The 16203-nt window shown below is 44.7% G+C and overlaps 1 protein-coding gene across 1 annotated transcript in view; it reads right to left on the bottom strand.

Moving 5' to 3' along the window:
* LOC131281880 (AF4/FMR2 family member lilli) overlaps nt 1-16203 on the bottom strand; it is a 150345-nt gene that overhangs the window by 14387 nt on the left and 119755 nt on the right. Inside the window, exons 8-10 of the mRNA XM_058311241.1 lie at nt 14948-14989; nt 11837-11863; nt 7553-7985 (exon numbers count right to left, since the gene is read on the bottom strand). Coding sequence (XP_058167224.1) covers nt 7553-7985; nt 11837-11863; nt 14948-14989 — 502 coding nt within the window. The remainder of the gene's footprint in view (nt 1-7552; nt 7986-11836; nt 11864-14947; nt 14990-16203) is intronic.

The following is a 16203-nucleotide window of genomic DNA, read 5'->3' on the forward strand; positions in this document are numbered from 1 at the left end:
GATGGTAACCACAGTAACCGCGTGGGACGATCCGATACAGGGTGGGGAATAGAAAACACAGAGAGAAGTTTCTGTTAGTTGATGTTGATTGATTATTTAGTGCGCATGCGTTTCCCGATCATCAGCATCTTCCACGTTCCACGTCAGCGGCTTCACACACTCGAGGGAGTTTGTTTTCATCGCTTTTCCTTTGCCGTCCCCTCGGGGGTGGGGGGGGGGGGGGTCAAGAGTGGACACGTTGCTATCTCCGCCCTCCGGAAACCACTCCCGGGCGCAAACGGGAACGGCAAAATCGAAGAAAGAAAAAAAAAAAAAACCGAAGGCCGACGCGGAATGTAGGAAGAATATTTGATTTTCCCGTTTGGTGACCACTCGAGAGAAATGCTTCGTTTGTTTGTTTGCTCGCCCGCTTGCTGGCTGATCCATCCGTGTTTGGTGTTGGGACCATTTTCCTCCACACACTCATACGAAAAAGAAAAAAAAACACACACATCCACTCATACGTCTACAAAGCGGGAAATCTTCTCTTCTCCTGTGTGTGCATCCTTTTCGAAAGTTGTTTTGGAGTTTGTAGCTCGCGTGCGACGACGACGACCCGGGAGGAGGAGTCCACGGAGGGAGCCGTGTGAAAATGATTTATTGATCGTTTGTTGTTGGAGGGATTTGCCCGTGGAAAGACATCAACCAGCGCCAAGCTCTGGTGCGGTGCGAGCTAAGCATCGACAAACGGCAGAGCATTGCATTCGCTTACTTTGGCCCCGGGTGGTGTTGGTAAAGGGAGGCGGTATGGTATTATTTATTAGTAGTTAGAGAGAAAACGAGCGCGAACGGATGGACAACGAACGGACGCTGTTTGTTTTTCCAACGGGTTTCAGAGATTTCCAATCGGAATCGTGTTTGCACTTTTTGGAGAGAAGGAGCGGGAGAGGATTCTTTTCATCGAATGCACGCCTCGCGCCTCAAAACTGTTTGAAGAGCAGTGAAATATTAATTGAATTTCTGATTATCTTCCAGTCGTAGCCGTTCTCTTGCGGTTAACCTGACCAATATTTTAAAGGAATATTATTAAACCAATATTTCCACGAACTATGCAGGAAGAGACATGAACATATTTTACAAATGTGATTTTAATGTTGAAGAACTATTGAAGTTTAATGTTTCTTCAGTCATTTTATTTGTAAAGTAAGGTTCCAAAACCATATCCATGAAAAATAGGAACCATCATACTCATCTCCAGTAAGTTACTTAAACTTGTCGTGACAAAGTCCTCCAAGGTAATCGACCTCCATCGCCAACATATCAAACATCCTTCCGTCACAAGCTTTCACAAAGCGGAACAATCAATTCTATCCTCCGTGCGCTATCGCGCGCAATCTTATCACGGAAATCACGGCGAGCATCGGAAGTGAGAACAAAACATCAAATAACGACAATGGGAAACTGTTGAGCGAGGGAATAACCAGCCCCGGAACTGGCTCGTTTTCACTTTAGGACGTCCCATTACCCCCCCGCCGAGGATTGTGAGTTCTCTTTTTCGCATCCCGAAGGAAGCAATAGGAAACCCTACTTAGCCATGATCATCGATGATTGTGCGAAGTGGATCGCCCCGGAAAGTCCATGAAGGAGCCTTTTTCGACGAAGGCTATAAGGCTGCATTCGGGCGTTATCGATATTACCTACTTTCCATCGGAGCCGATCAAGGAAAAAGGATGAGCCGATGGATGAATGGATGGATGGGATGATTGGATGAATTCAACCACCAACACTTTATGTGGTGGCGCCGGTCGAAGTGTAATTTTTATTCTCCTCCCTTACTTCCCGTACCTCCAAGGGGAATCACTTTTTCCAAAGGCAGAAGCAGGTATAAGGTGTATAAACTTTTCTTTTATTGCCTTAAAAAATGAAAGTTACTTCAAAAAACGGAAGAGGCAAAAAAGAAAATATCGCTTACTGACAACTTTTCTTTGAGATGTTCACAACGAGTTCAATAGATTCCAAGATGGCAATCGATGGAATTATTGTCCGTATGTGCGTGTGCGTGTGTGTATGTATCTGTTGGTGATAGTATACGAGATGGAGAATATTGCAAACGGCGTCTCGGAATGGATGAAATCAAATTTTACGAGATCATATTTCCTTTCCTCCTGCCAGCGGGGTTTTCCAATGGAAAAGAGTGCCCCAAGCTGTTGTTGTGCTTCTTTTTTTTTGCAACAAAGTCAAACGTTTTCAACGTGATTGAACAGACACAGCAAAGCCAAACGGAATAGGACAAATTCCGGGTTTTACAAAATGTGCTCATTTTTAGCACGTTTCCAACGGCCAATATCTAAACGCGTTAATGACACAGATAATCATCGCCAGTAACACGGCAGAGTTTCAATAAAAACACACACCCACACACCCAAGCAGCGTGCAACGATTTATGATAAAAGTTTGCCTTGTCGGCGGAGGAACTCAGCTCCAGAACAGAAAGCAATATCCATCGACGGTTCATTTCCTCCGGAAGCTCATCGCGCTGGGGTTGTAATATACTGGCAGTGTAATCATCCAAGATAAGCTTTTAAATCTGTTACCATATTTTTTAATATCTCGATAGAGCGATCGAGTGTCTAATGATCGTTATCGCGGGTAATATATTTTTATGTGTTTGGAACGAAAAATAAGACCAGCGCGAAAAAAAGCAAGTACGCCGCGTTTGCATGAGTATCGAATAGATAAAAAGTTAATGTGCCTTCCATTCCCGAGCGCCCGCATTTGCCACTTTCGAGGCATCATCACTTTTGCAGAAAGCTTTTGCAGGAAGTGGAAACATATTTCACTTTCCTGCCTTTTCCTTTTTGGCTATTTCATTTCCATTAGAAGTAATAAAACTCTTTTCAAAGCTCGTCTGTTTTTTTTCTCCTTTTTAACATTCAGGATACGACGCCGGACTGCCTTCGTTAATGGCTTTTGGTCGTTAGTCAATTGTTGCGTTTCATTTTTATCTTCCATTATCTACTCCACGGTGCTTTTTGGAGAGATCATCAATAATTCATTTGCGTACGCACCTTTATTGTACCAGGTTTTTGAGGAAAGAATAGAATCACATTTCTATCACAGAAAGGAGCTGTTGTTTGGAGGGTCAAAAGGGATCCTGTTACAGCACATCAACTAGACAACTTGTCCGCCTTCCCTCGAAAGGGAACCGCTCGTGTGTCGGTTTTCATTTTCAGCAATTCTACTGCGAAGTTTTAGTTTTCACAATAGAAAACTTTGTAGACAGTGAAAGTGGGCTGAAAAAAAAACGCCAACCCTCCTCTATTTTAATTTTAAATGAATGTGGAAAGCGGTTCAATAAAGTACCAAACAATTTTTCAATGCTCGACATTCGAACCGTCCTTGGACCAAAAGTTTCGTTTGTCGTGAGATTAAAAATTCCTTTAATAAACCCCTTGGACCATGAAAAACAGGGAGAATGTTTTCGGAAGTGGTGGATAACGACTCCTACTTAAAAGTCCCGCTGCGATCGTTCTATATTTTTATGGGGAGCTTCCTTGCTTTCAAAAACTGAAAATATGTTAGTTCGCAACGACTCGCACTGTTTTAATGCCAAATATTCACCCCCAACTGGTTGCCTATAGTCGAGGAAGTAATTTTTAAGGCGCACTCTTTTATGCGACCCGTCGCATTTCAAACCGGAAACCACCAACCGGCCCAGCAGGAGGTTAGTTTCCCAGTCACTCGATGGGCGGGGGGTTCGTAACCACGGGCAGGACGGAAAAGCGTACCGGAGATGGCAAAAGGCGCAAAGCGCCTGGTGCACGACAAGAGACGGTCGCTTTGTTTGCCTCCCAAACGGAAAGACCGCTGAGAGAACTTGCAGTAGAAAGCCACAGGAAGTGCTAGACGAATTCCAAACGAACCGACTCGGGGCTAGAACAGGAAAGAAACGATGCATGCATCCCGGCACCAGCCGGGTCGGATTGGATGAATCCGTTCTGCTGGGTTGATTTAAGTGCGAAAGCGAACATTTCAACGCAATGCATCCGGTAGGCATCGAGCTGGGAACGGATAAAGTAGCTTCTTCTCGGTCTACTTCCGGTAGAGGACGGGGTTCGGAAAACATTTTACTGCCGACCATTTATTTTCGAGTTTCTCAACTTGGTTTGCTTGTGTTTCGCCGTTAGCCGTTAGCTATTTGGAAGGTGGGATGGTTGGAAAACTTGACCAACCGATATGGTTACTTCCGGTTCCTTCCTATCCACTCCCATCATCATATGGAAGAGACGAAAAACTTTTGCTGTTCGAAGTCCAATTATTTGGCTACAACAAGGCGTCTTTGGTACGTGGATGTACTAAGGCGAGGCCACTTTTGGCTGCCGGCGCTCGGGAAACTCCTGCTGACGGCTAGTGGTGTTGTAATATGGACCATGTTTCTACTTCATAACCAGCATCGTCCACCGGTTGGCTTACATTTATGCCTGCTTCGGTGCGCTTTGCATCGCAATTTGTTTTTGTTAGCGCTCGTGAAGGTGGAAAACTTTTCCCCAGCAGCCTTTTGTCGGCCGCCTGACCTGACTCACTCCAACTACGCCTTCGGTACTTTTCTCACAAACCGAACCTTGTGGCGAAGGAAATATACAGCTTGATACTATTTCCGACTTGTCACTTTGGTTGGTTAGCAGTATTTTTTGCTTGCTGTTGATGATGGTTTTCGGTGTTTTCGGTTTTAATACGGCCTGGTTTTGGTTGTGTGTCACGGGTTTTATCGCAACCAGTAGCGGAACAGATGAAACATGGACTACTTTACCATTGAACATGAAATAACACAGTGCAAGAACAAAGAAGTCGGGCGAATAGAAAAAAAAACGTTGTACATGAGTGTGTGTATTTAGTAAACGCACACCAGAACAACTTGAACAATCTTCGCCATGTAGGAAACGATCTCAAGAGAGAGCGCGGTGGAAAGGCAAATAAAAATTAAAAATCAAACTGACTTTTATCCTGCTCCTTGCTTCCAGTTCCAGTTTACTTTCGATTACTTTTTGCTCATGGAAATACTCCTTCTTTTTTTTATTTTGATGGAATCCCAACAGCGAGCAACCATTTTTCTTTTGTTCCCTACGCGCGCACGAGAATCTTTCGGGGGAATAAAAAAGTAAATAACAAACCTCGCACGCTCCGTTGCGTTGGGAGTTATTGTTTTTTCGAGGTTCCCATCTCTCGTACCTCCGTCCGTTTTTGGGGGGGGGGGCGTTTTTATTCCTGCCTCCATGGAAAAGCAGAACGGAAAGCCCAAAAGGTGACTGAAGCAACCAGGCTTACGCGGAGCTAACGAGCGTTGCGGCGTGATTTTTGTTGAGGTTGGCTTTTCCGAAACCAGGTTCAAATGGACCGGGGCAAAATATTAATTGGCACACAAAACGGTACCGAATAAATCTCGTCCGCTGGCTGGAGCAAACAAAAAACCCAACACATAAAACCAGGCTGCGGATACACTTGGCACTACACAGCAACGCTCGTCGTCCCTGGACAATGATTCGCACGAGTGTGCACGATGTAGTGCGATCGAAAGGTCGTGCGAAGGGGAGAAATTACATAAATCGAATCAACGGCGAATGAAACAGCACGAAAAGAGTTTAATGGGAAAACAAATCAGCCCGCTTTTGTGGGCTTCCGATATATACGGTTTTTTGTAGGCGGGGAAAACTGGAAATTGGAGAAATTGACCTCAGCCTCCCCCTGGAACACGTGTTCCTGCGTTTATTCAACCACGTCGACACCGTTGAGATGCATAGTTGGGTTCCGGGAGAAGCGAAAATTAAACATTTACCATTGCAACACGTATAAATATTAATTTGATCGTGCTTTCCAACTCAACGCTTCACCGTTTTTCACCGAGGCAGGCGTCGAAAACCGACGCCCGTAGGAAGTTTTCCGACTTTCATGCATTGGAAAACACACCACCACACCGAGATCCGGGTTTTTTAGCCGAACGGGGTTCCTGGTTTTGTTGTGTGTGTGTTTGTGTGTGCGCAGGGAGAAAAATACTATACAGCCTTTCATTATGCCTTTGTGTTTTTTTTTGTGCGCTCCCAAAAACGTAGTAGCCGTGTTGCCATGTTGAACTTTTATTTCCTCCACCTAGTTTTTGTTTCACCGCCGGACGCGGAATTTGTGCACTGGACAGTTTTAATTTTTTGGCGAGTTTACAATTTCATTTGCGCTGCGAAGCGGATGTTCAACTAGCATGCAAGGGAGGTTGTAAACGTTAGCAGATAACCGCCAGCGTTCGAATGATACTCTTCCCGACCAGGAGAAATAATCAATGGTTGAAAAAACAAAAATCCTTACTTCCGCGGGAAATCCTTTCCTTTTGAGCAACAGCATCAGTGTCTTTCCGTGACACCGCTTCAGATGTTTTGTCTTTCTGTGTGCTTTTTATTTTCGAAACATGAAAGCGAGGGTTACGAGTTTAGTTTTTTTCTTGTTTTAATTTCCACGCGGCCGCTCGGTGGTACAACTTTTAAGTGGATTTTTCCTCCAGGAACGGTTGTTGCCAGGAACGAGTTAATGTTTATAGAGTTTCATTTCGCTAACGATCCGTACAATGCGAGCTATTCTACGGAAGGTATTTTTTTTTGTTATCCTATTATCTGTGCTGCCCATTGTTCCAGTGGTTGCCGGATGGCAGCAGTTATAAAACTTTGAGGTTATTTTAAACTTTCCAAGTGACCAACCGTCGATATAACCGGCTTGGGCGTTGGTTGTAATTTTTACTCGAAGAAAAAGTTTTTATAGAAGCTATACTATTTAAATTAATGCTTATTCTTTCTTTGTAAACTTGCGGATATTTCAAAACAATTTTAAGAAAGATGAAACCCAAATTCCAGTGAGAAAAAAGCAGTAAAAATAATTCTCCTGAAGTGAGGAAGTGACCATAGCGATAACGAAAACAAAGAAATCGCCCCAATCTCTACGATCGGGATCGGGAAATCCCATTTCACACTTGTCTGCGTACGGCGAGAAAAGGGTTCCGTTACAAGGTGGTAAAGGGCCGTTGTCAAAATATCTCGCTTTTCTCCTTCATTACGATTCATAATTCCGTTACATTTATCGTCCATTTCGTCCATCCGATCTTCCTTGGAAGGGGGGGCCGTGTTTTTCCACATCGTGTGGGGTGGGAAAGAAATAAAAGAAGACTATCGCAGCCCGTTTGGAAAGCTTTGTCCGTGTGAGAGATAAATGATAGTACCGGATCCGGAAAAATCCGAACGGAGGTGTGCAGATTAATCCAAGGGATTTAAAACAAAACGAGACCGAATGTGCTGAGTGTGAAAAATCAGCTGTCTCGGAGAGGCCATTGAAAATGATAAGCTTTACCATATTTGGATGTTGATTTTCAAAAACTAGTCATTTATATTTTTCCAACCTTAAAGCCACCGATGAAATTAGCGGAAGTGTTCCGTTGCACCCAGAACATTGAGCCAACATCCAACGAGCATTATCCCGCCAATGGTGGGTGGGACGGAAAATGGGGGGGTGGGTTGAAAAGGGGGGAAACTGTACTTACGGCGCGAAACCAGCTAACGCGCCCGTTTGCCCATTAAACGCAATGGTCCCCGGGGGAGGGAAGCGGCCCGTCGTCTGGCCGGTCAGTAGCGCCCCGGCGGCACCTCCCGCTCCGGCCGACCCGGCGGTCACACCGACCGTCCCCGCCGTGCCCCCGGCACCGGCTCCGGCCGCACCGTTCGTCAGCCCGGAAAGGCTCGCCAGCGAAGGATGCCGGCTGGGGGAGGATGGCACACTGGCCGCCGTCCCTCCGGCGGCCATCGCCAGCATCGACTGCTGCTGATGGAACTGGGCTAGCTGTTGGTGACGCTGATGCTGCTGCTGTTGCTGTTGCTGCTGCTGCTGCTGTTGCTGCTGGAGTGCCAGCGTCGCCGCCGCGTGGGGATGCCGTTGGCCGAACGCTTGCAGGTGCATGAGGGCTGGATGTGCTGCGGCTGCTTGATGGTGAGGAAGGGGGGGTGGGAATGGTACCGATTTCACATGATAATGCACGTCAAACCCAATCAATCAACGGCGTGCCGGTATTTTTTTTCGTCGTTTCGTATTTCGTCGATCGTGATCGATGTTCGTTCCGACCGGAGTGTCCGTGGGTGTGAGGTCAGTGTGGTGATGGTGGGCGGTGGGGAGGTTTTAGAGGGGTTTCGTGGTGTGCAGGAACAGAAACGCATCATGCCGAACGTAACACGGTACATGGGGGTTTTGTTAACAACGTAAAAGCCGTGCAGCCGGATAGACGAAGAGGCGGGGAATAACGGAGAGGTCGCGCACCATATTGTTGGTGTTGGTGTTTGGTGAGTAAGAGTTGTTGTAGTTGTAGTTGTAGATGTTGTTGTTGTTGGTTAGGACAATTATGAAATGGGAAAAGAAAAAAAAGAATGGAAAAAAGAAAATTAGAAGCATTTCAGAGACGCGGTTGGAAATCAATTTTGATGTTCACGTTAAGATAAGCGGCGTACGGAACGCCTGTAGTGTGCATGAGGTGTGTGTGTGTAGGTGAAGGAGTATGTGCATTGTGAAGTAGCTCAGGAGAGATGTTAGTAGCCATCGGAATGTTTTTGATTAATTTTGCGTAAACAATTTACATCTTTTATAATTCATCGATTTTGTAGGGACAGATTGGTGAGGAAAGCGATGACTCGCATTAAAATAAAACAAAACTAACTAATTATAACATGCTTGGGTTAATGCTTAAAATAAAGACAGTTTGAAGTTCGTTGGCGGAGCGTTGAGTTGAGGGATATTCAGCGGCAGATTACGATGCAGATGATATTTAAGCTTGCTTCATCCAGTTTGGCAGCGTGGTTCTTCCTTCGTTGATGTTTAAGGGATCCGTTCCAGGGTGGCTGTTGCTTCCGGCATTTTTGCACTGAATTTTCAACACCGGATTTAGACCGTCTTTAAGCTCATGTAATAATAACAATAATGTATCGCACCGACTCGTTTGATGTGAACACTGCAGAGATGCAGGGTTTTGTTGTTCCGTTTAATATTTTAGCGAAACACGGTACCATTTCCGCAGTTGAACGATAAGTCACGCAGAATGTGCACGTTACGGAAGTGTGAGCGAGATGTTGGAGGTCTTCGGGAACCGTATCGTAGCGGGAAAGTTAGAGGTCGTCCGATGGCGGTGGTGGTTTGGCTTTTTGTATGCTGACGTTTATGATTGCCCTTTTCCTGCTGCCTTCGAGGCTTTACATGGATGTGCCGGTCCATGGAAGACCGGCATACCATTCGCACCGGGATCGAAAAGTCTGCTCCCCGAAACGGATCTGCTCTCCTCTTACGTGAGGCTTACGAAGACTGACGGCTTTTGGTGCGGCAGAAGGTAAACGAAAAAAAGCGAAAACAAAATGGGGACCGCTATGGAAAAATGGATCCATCCAGCGTTACACTCTGTCGTCATTCATTTTCCTAATCCTCACAACCGTAGCAACCGCTTTCCCAAGACGACACCAGGTAGCTTGTTTACGGGGCGCATCATTCCTCCTCCCGGGACCTGCCCTTCCCTTTTCCCCCCGCGTTGCGGCACCGAAGGATTTACTTTTCCTGTCCGAAAAGTTATGGCTAATCTGTTTAGCGTTTGTTTACGGCCAGGATTTTCCAACCCCTCGAAGGTTTCCTTTTGCCGGCGGGGCAAAGTTTACCATTTTAAGGGCTTGGTATTTGGGTGAAAAAAGACGAAAAACAAGTAAGATATAACCCCGATGACGTAAACGAGCTGAACAAATCCGGTGAAGCGTGAGTAATTTAAAGATTGTGCGACTTATTAGAAATGTTATTAAAAATTCACCGACACATCCCCTCCCCCACGGGGAGGCGCACGCTCCCCTAGCACTTGGGCCCGCGGGCTGGCGGGTGGAAATTTGACAAGTTTCATTGCGAATTAGGCTTCTGGCACGAAGCGACCGGTGCGAATCCGTTTTAATGAAATTGGACAAAGTAATTTAACTGTCTCCCTCGCTCTGTTCTTTTCGCTTCCGTGTGTTAGTTGAGCTTCTGATTCCCAAAAAAAAAAAAAAAAAAACCCCTGGTAAGCTTCTGTGTCCACGTTGTGTACTTGTTTGATGTTTCGCCTATCGGGAAAGGAAATAATTATTTTCTCAATTTCGAGGGAGACTTATGCTCGCGGTCGGAAGTTTCGGTCCATGGTGGATGGAGGCGCCTGGTGGATGGAGGCGCACGGTTAATGGAGGCGCCCGGTACCTCATTAAAGTTGGTCACAATTGCCATCGTAATTTGCTATTGAGCGCTTCTTTATGGCCCGAACGTGAGTATTACATTTGTCAGGCTGCCTTTGGGTGGGCGGATGTGCTGAAGCTGCTTCCATTTGCAGATGGATAAATTTTCCAACCGCCAACGGATGAGCGCAGCGAATCATAAAGAACGTCGGCTTGAGGGGAATCTTACAAGGGCGATGACATAATTAACTGATGTAAGTTTTCATTGTGCCTCGCCCAGGTGGAGATTTTCTCAGGCCAGCCGAACATAAGGCTTACGTTACACGGGAGCGTCTCTTTCGGTTGGATTCGATTCTTTTTGTGTGTGAAATGAGAGTGGAGAGGGGGCGACATCTGCAAGCGTTCACGTGAAAAAACAATGAAGGAACCTGAAGGGGTTTCAAAGTGTTGATGGCTCGTTTGTCACAACGGTTTTTACTGGCTGATGGCGCGTTTGTAAAAGACGGGTTTTCCTTTCAATGCCCTTTGGCAACGAATACATCACCAGTATTAATGTTTCCATGGAACAAAGGAAATGTAAAACAATAACATCCCCTCGGTCATGTTTCGACGATGGCAGCATTTCTCCAAACAAGACCAAGGCACAGGGAAGAGAACATTTAGGGAAAAAATAATTATAAGCTTCTTGTATGTTTTCGTACACAAACGCAGTGTGGGAAAACACTGGAGGAGGCGAAGGGATGCAACGCATTTTCTCGAGTGGTCGACGAACGGGACGAAGACGAGGGGCAGGCAGGCAGTAGTCCCCGCCGACTATACCGACCTTCTTCTTTGCGCGGCGGCTGCACGTTGCGCGGCCTGCGCAATCAGAATCGGTGACGTGGTAGCAGGTAGTTGCGTTGCAGCGGCAGCCGCGGCGGCCGGATTGGCGGAGGCGGCTGCGGCTGCTGCGGCGGCGGCTGCGGCGGCCGCGTTCGGCGTCGCGGCGGCTAGTGCTGCCGTGGGTGTTGCTCCGACGGCGGTGGCGGCCGTAGCCGCACCTAGCCATGGCCAAGTCGCCAGCGGCAAACGATATCCTGTTTCGGCAAACGGGGACACTTAATTTATTTAACCTTAACTCTAAACTTTACGGTTGAAGACTAACAAAACAGCGATGAACAATTTCATCGGTTCATTCGCAATAACTATTACTTACGTTGGGTAATTATTTTAACTTTTTGTTTGAAATTTGAAGCAAATTTCTCATTTATCAACCAATACAAAAGGGTAATTTTTATAAGTAGCACATGTTAATATTGGTAATGAATTAAGATGAACTTGAGCTTTGAATAATGTAACACAAAAAACATAAACCATGTAGGTTGAAAAGACGCCGTTTCCCTTTAAACTCAACGGAAAAGAGAGAAATTAAATTCAACCTTCTTGCATTGAAATTTAAAGTTCCTAAGTTAAAAGCAGCTTAAATGAAGCTAGTATGTTTTGTCTTAGTGTAGATGAATATGGATCGCTAAACACTACCAGAACTACAGAAGGGTTGTTTTGCTGTACGATATGATTTGTTCCGAATGCGAGTGGCATGCGTTTATGATATTGACAGATGATCTTACCTTCTGGCCACGGCACACAAACGGCAGCTGTTGTTGGTTTATGTTGGTCATCGTGGTTGATTACGGGTTGTCGGTTTCGCGTGTTCGGTGTTTCAGTTTGTTGATCGTGTTGATAGAAAATATGGTTTGAGCACCGGTTGGTTGTTTGGTTTGATAGTTTGTTCACCGCAGAGCAAGAGAGAAAATTAAGGGTTTACGGTGTGTGTGTGTGTGTGTGGTAAGGAAAACAAGAGAGAGAGAGAGAGAAAGAGAAAATGGGAAAAAGAGAAAAACAATTCATTAGTCTTCCATAACATTACTCATCGTATTCGGATCGATTAAGACTACGCGAAATGAACGCAATTACAAAGATACATCATATACATAGATATATGTGGTGGGTAGTGGTGGTTGGATCATGACGGTGCGTTTTGGAACAAGGGGGGAACGCGGACAGGGTGGGTTCGGCGTAACGGGACGCCCATTTGATTGATGAAAAGGATTACAACTTCTGCATTGTGGCCACCATCGGGCACAATCGTAGGAAAACAAGCTGTGGTAGGTTATGTAGATATTTATGCCACGGTGATGGAGCATTGGGAAGGGAGGGGGTGGGGGTGTTGGTCGTGAATACTTGTTGGGATCGTTTCAATCGCTCGTGAAACTGAATGAGCGTGACAATACGAACAAGTGAAGTGCTGGAGAAGTGCAACCTATTTCAAACAAATTGTTGATTTTATCGAAGCCAAACAAAAGAGCATACAGCAGCATATTAGTTTTGCTGAGCGAAGCTTTACGTCCATAAATGTATAAACAAACACTAATGTAGCGTGGCAAACTAAAGTAATGAAGCAAAACAATTTATTTCAAAACAAGGTTCATTTTTCTAATCACAGTGATTTTTGAGATACGCATTATTACACACTGCGTAAGCGTTGGGTAATGAATGGGCAAACGTGAACGTCTGTTAGTTGAAACGCCCAAGCAACATTACTCGGCACGAGATTGCGATCCACGATAATGGCGAGCGAGAGCGATGCCGTTAATTTGATTGTATTAACACCGCCAAAACAACAAACAATCACGTCCGATGGCGTTATCTACCATCAAGTGAACAATGTTAAAGGAAAAAGAGGATATGAATTGCAAAACATTAATAAGCATGTTTTCTATACGGGAGGGGAACGATGCATTCAAAAGCAGCATATCGAGTTCAATACTATAAAGCTTGAAAAATGGCAATCAAATGGGGAAAAAAGCAGAACAAAATGGTTTAAGGAATTTGGTAGAGACACTTGATGGCAACATCCAACAAAAGGCTGAAGAAACGTCAAAGTTTAGCGCCGCGATGAAGGCACATGTCAAAGTCGGCCCGCCATGTCGCGGCAGAACGGAAGGACTTAAACGATAGGAATTTCTTCCGCTCGACAACAATGAAGAAAAATGACTGTGGGTGGAGGGGATTCTGTTGACGGTGGCTTTAAAAGGGCCGCAAGTAAATATAAAGTAGTTACAAACAAGCAAAAAAAAACCCCAACCCAGCTTTTGAAGCAGGAATTTCCAAAGCAACCAAGCGAGAAAATGTGTTCATGAAGTAGCGATAGGAAAAGAAAGCAACGTGCCGTTATTTGGCTTACTACACCAGCGTGGGATATTTTCCTCGAGGGGGCGGGGGAGTATGCGGTACACATCAGAATCGCCCGAGATGGATGTCGTCCGCGTGTTTAGCATTATCGTTAACGCTGATCGCTGTCGCGTGTCAACCGCCATGAAATTGCCATCAGTTTCAAACACTGGGGCGCGTTTCGAAAACCCGAAACGGCTGGAAAAGTGTGGGACTCGGGATGGAAAACGGCTGGCGCGTGCTGCTCACCGGCAGAATAGTAACGCGCCCGAGGGCTTCACCGAACGGACGAACGAACGAACGCCCGCTCAGGACACTGAAGCATAACTTGATTGATAGCGATCAATTCATTAAAGTCAACTGCTGCTACTGCGAAGCCATTTTGGCGCTGTCGTTATTGCTTCGTTGGAGTGCTTCAAATCGAGTATGACCGGTTCGAAAACAACTCCAGCGTAAAAGCAGCCATTCAACGAGACACGCTTGAGAGACACTTCTCTGCTAGGGTATTCAATTGGGTTCGCAGAACCCGAAAGGATTAGGGAACATGCTTGATAGACACGGTTCGATAGAATAATACCCTAATGGATAATAGTTGCAGTAGCTAATTAAAGCTAGATTTAAACATTGGACACTCTAGCGGAAGTGTTTGTTACATCAACATATTCTTATTTACGGCCTTAACGAAGAAACTTATGAGGAAAACTAACATCAAAGAGACCTGTGAACTAGTTTCATTTTGTGCGACAATAAATAAACGATTGAACACCATTCAATAACATGAAATAAAAATTTACAACACCTAATTATTCTTTCTACTATCATGAAAGTAAATTAAAACTCAAGTTGAAGTGCAGCTTTTGTTTTCCAACAACACGATCATAGCAGGTCGGGGAAAATTTTTGGAGTTTAGTGAACCGTCTCATGGCACACTTGATAAATGTATGCTCAAACCATGCCACAGCATACAAATTTAGCAGATTTATGCATTAATGTGAAGCCACAAATGCTCAAAAGATCACTTTGTTAGTTTACATTTGGACAGAATATAATTTCGATAAGTAAAAGGCAGTTTTATTCTCTAATTGTATTCTCAATCAAGACAATTCACAACCAATAGCGGAAGTAAACCAAACCGAAGCTCGTTTGCTTATCAAAAGTTCATGCAACAATGTTTGTCGCAATTCATCCTCTTCTCCCTTATTTCTGACCAATTGATACTAACTGGTATACATCCGAGCGTAATATACTACATAGTACGAATATGAGGTTTGAAAACGAACCAACATAAATTTCACAAACAAAGCACAGAGTTCCTATGGGATGGTTTGCATTGTTAGCATCGGGAAACGTGCAAAGCGGATCATTTTGGGTCGGTAGGCGGTCAGCGGTTTTACTAGATCACATCGTATGGTCTAACAACGGGAGCGGGGGATGGTAAGGTGAGTGGGATGCAATCGAAATCATGTATATTTAGGTGTGTAAGTTTATTGATCGAAGGTTTTGCTCACCCAGTGATGGGGCCGAGACGGCGCCTTGTTTCGTCAGAAACACTGCACGCACCAACGCAAACATACACAGACACATATACGCAGCATACGTCGAGGGCGTCATATTGATGCAAATATGATTACGTATCAAACCACATCAGGAGCGGGACGGGCGGAAGGTAGGGACGGAAGGGATTGCGGTCGCATTACGTGAGTAGCATTTTTTTTTGTCCACCGCATTGTGTGAAGTACATCGTTGCATCGCGATGGGAGGGGGATGGCGGATAATTTTGTGCATGATGGCAGCGTAGCATCATGATTTCGATAAAATGTATTAAATTCAACATTACGCATTATTTGCATTGGGAATCGATACCGTGTGGAACATTGAGTGCCGGTTTGGAGAAAAAAAGGATTCGGGTATATTTGGATTGATACGTGTAGTTGATTTATCGTCGAGGGTAATGAGAAGGAAAAGAGAAAAAAAGAAAGATAAAAAAGTGTTGTAAGTAAAACAGTCGTATGCTATTTGGAATTACTTTGGTATCACACTCGGTGAAGCTTTGTGATATGGACGTGACAAAGTATTCGGCATTGTCATGTACGTTTTTTTTAACATGTACGTCTCTTTCAATACTCATCGATGGATGAATTACAAAAATGTACGTACACTAAAAAGGAGGGACAGAGTCGAGATAAAGTCATGGAATGTGTGAGGCTCGAAACAGATAGAACTACAGCATTACAAGATACAATTGAAAGAATAAAAATAACTGTGTGCAATGAAAAATGCTATTTTTCGTTTGTTTAAAGACGAATCTTACAGCCGGAAGGGTTACTAAAAATATAAGGACAAATAGTAATAGTCAAAATCTTTCACCAGAACCGGATTTGTTTAAACTAAACAAGAATCAATCAAACACTGATACAAACGGTATACCGCAATTAAAAAACAACCACAAAAAAAACTAAAACGACCCACAGATGCTTAGGGTTTTCTTAAGGGCGGGAATTTTTAAGCTGTAAATCACAGCCGGCCAGTACACAGAACTGAGCGCACGATTGAGACAAAGTTCAAAACAGTTCTGCACGGGCCGGTGTTATCTTTCCAATCTCCAGAAGCAGATGCTCGTTTCCCAAACAGATAAAACTAAAACAAACGATTTCAACCAGTCCAATTTGGCACTCAACTTATGCTAGGGAGTGTTGAATTAAAAAACTCGACTAACGATAATTAACACAACAGACAATCTGAGAAGCATGCAAGTTGAAAGTGA

The sequence above is a fragment of the Anopheles ziemanni genome, chromosome 2 (genome assembly GCF_943734765.1).
Source record: "Anopheles ziemanni chromosome 2, idAnoZiCoDA_A2_x.2, whole genome shotgun sequence".
NCBI lineage: Eukaryota > Metazoa > Arthropoda > Insecta > Diptera > Culicidae > Anopheles > Anopheles ziemanni.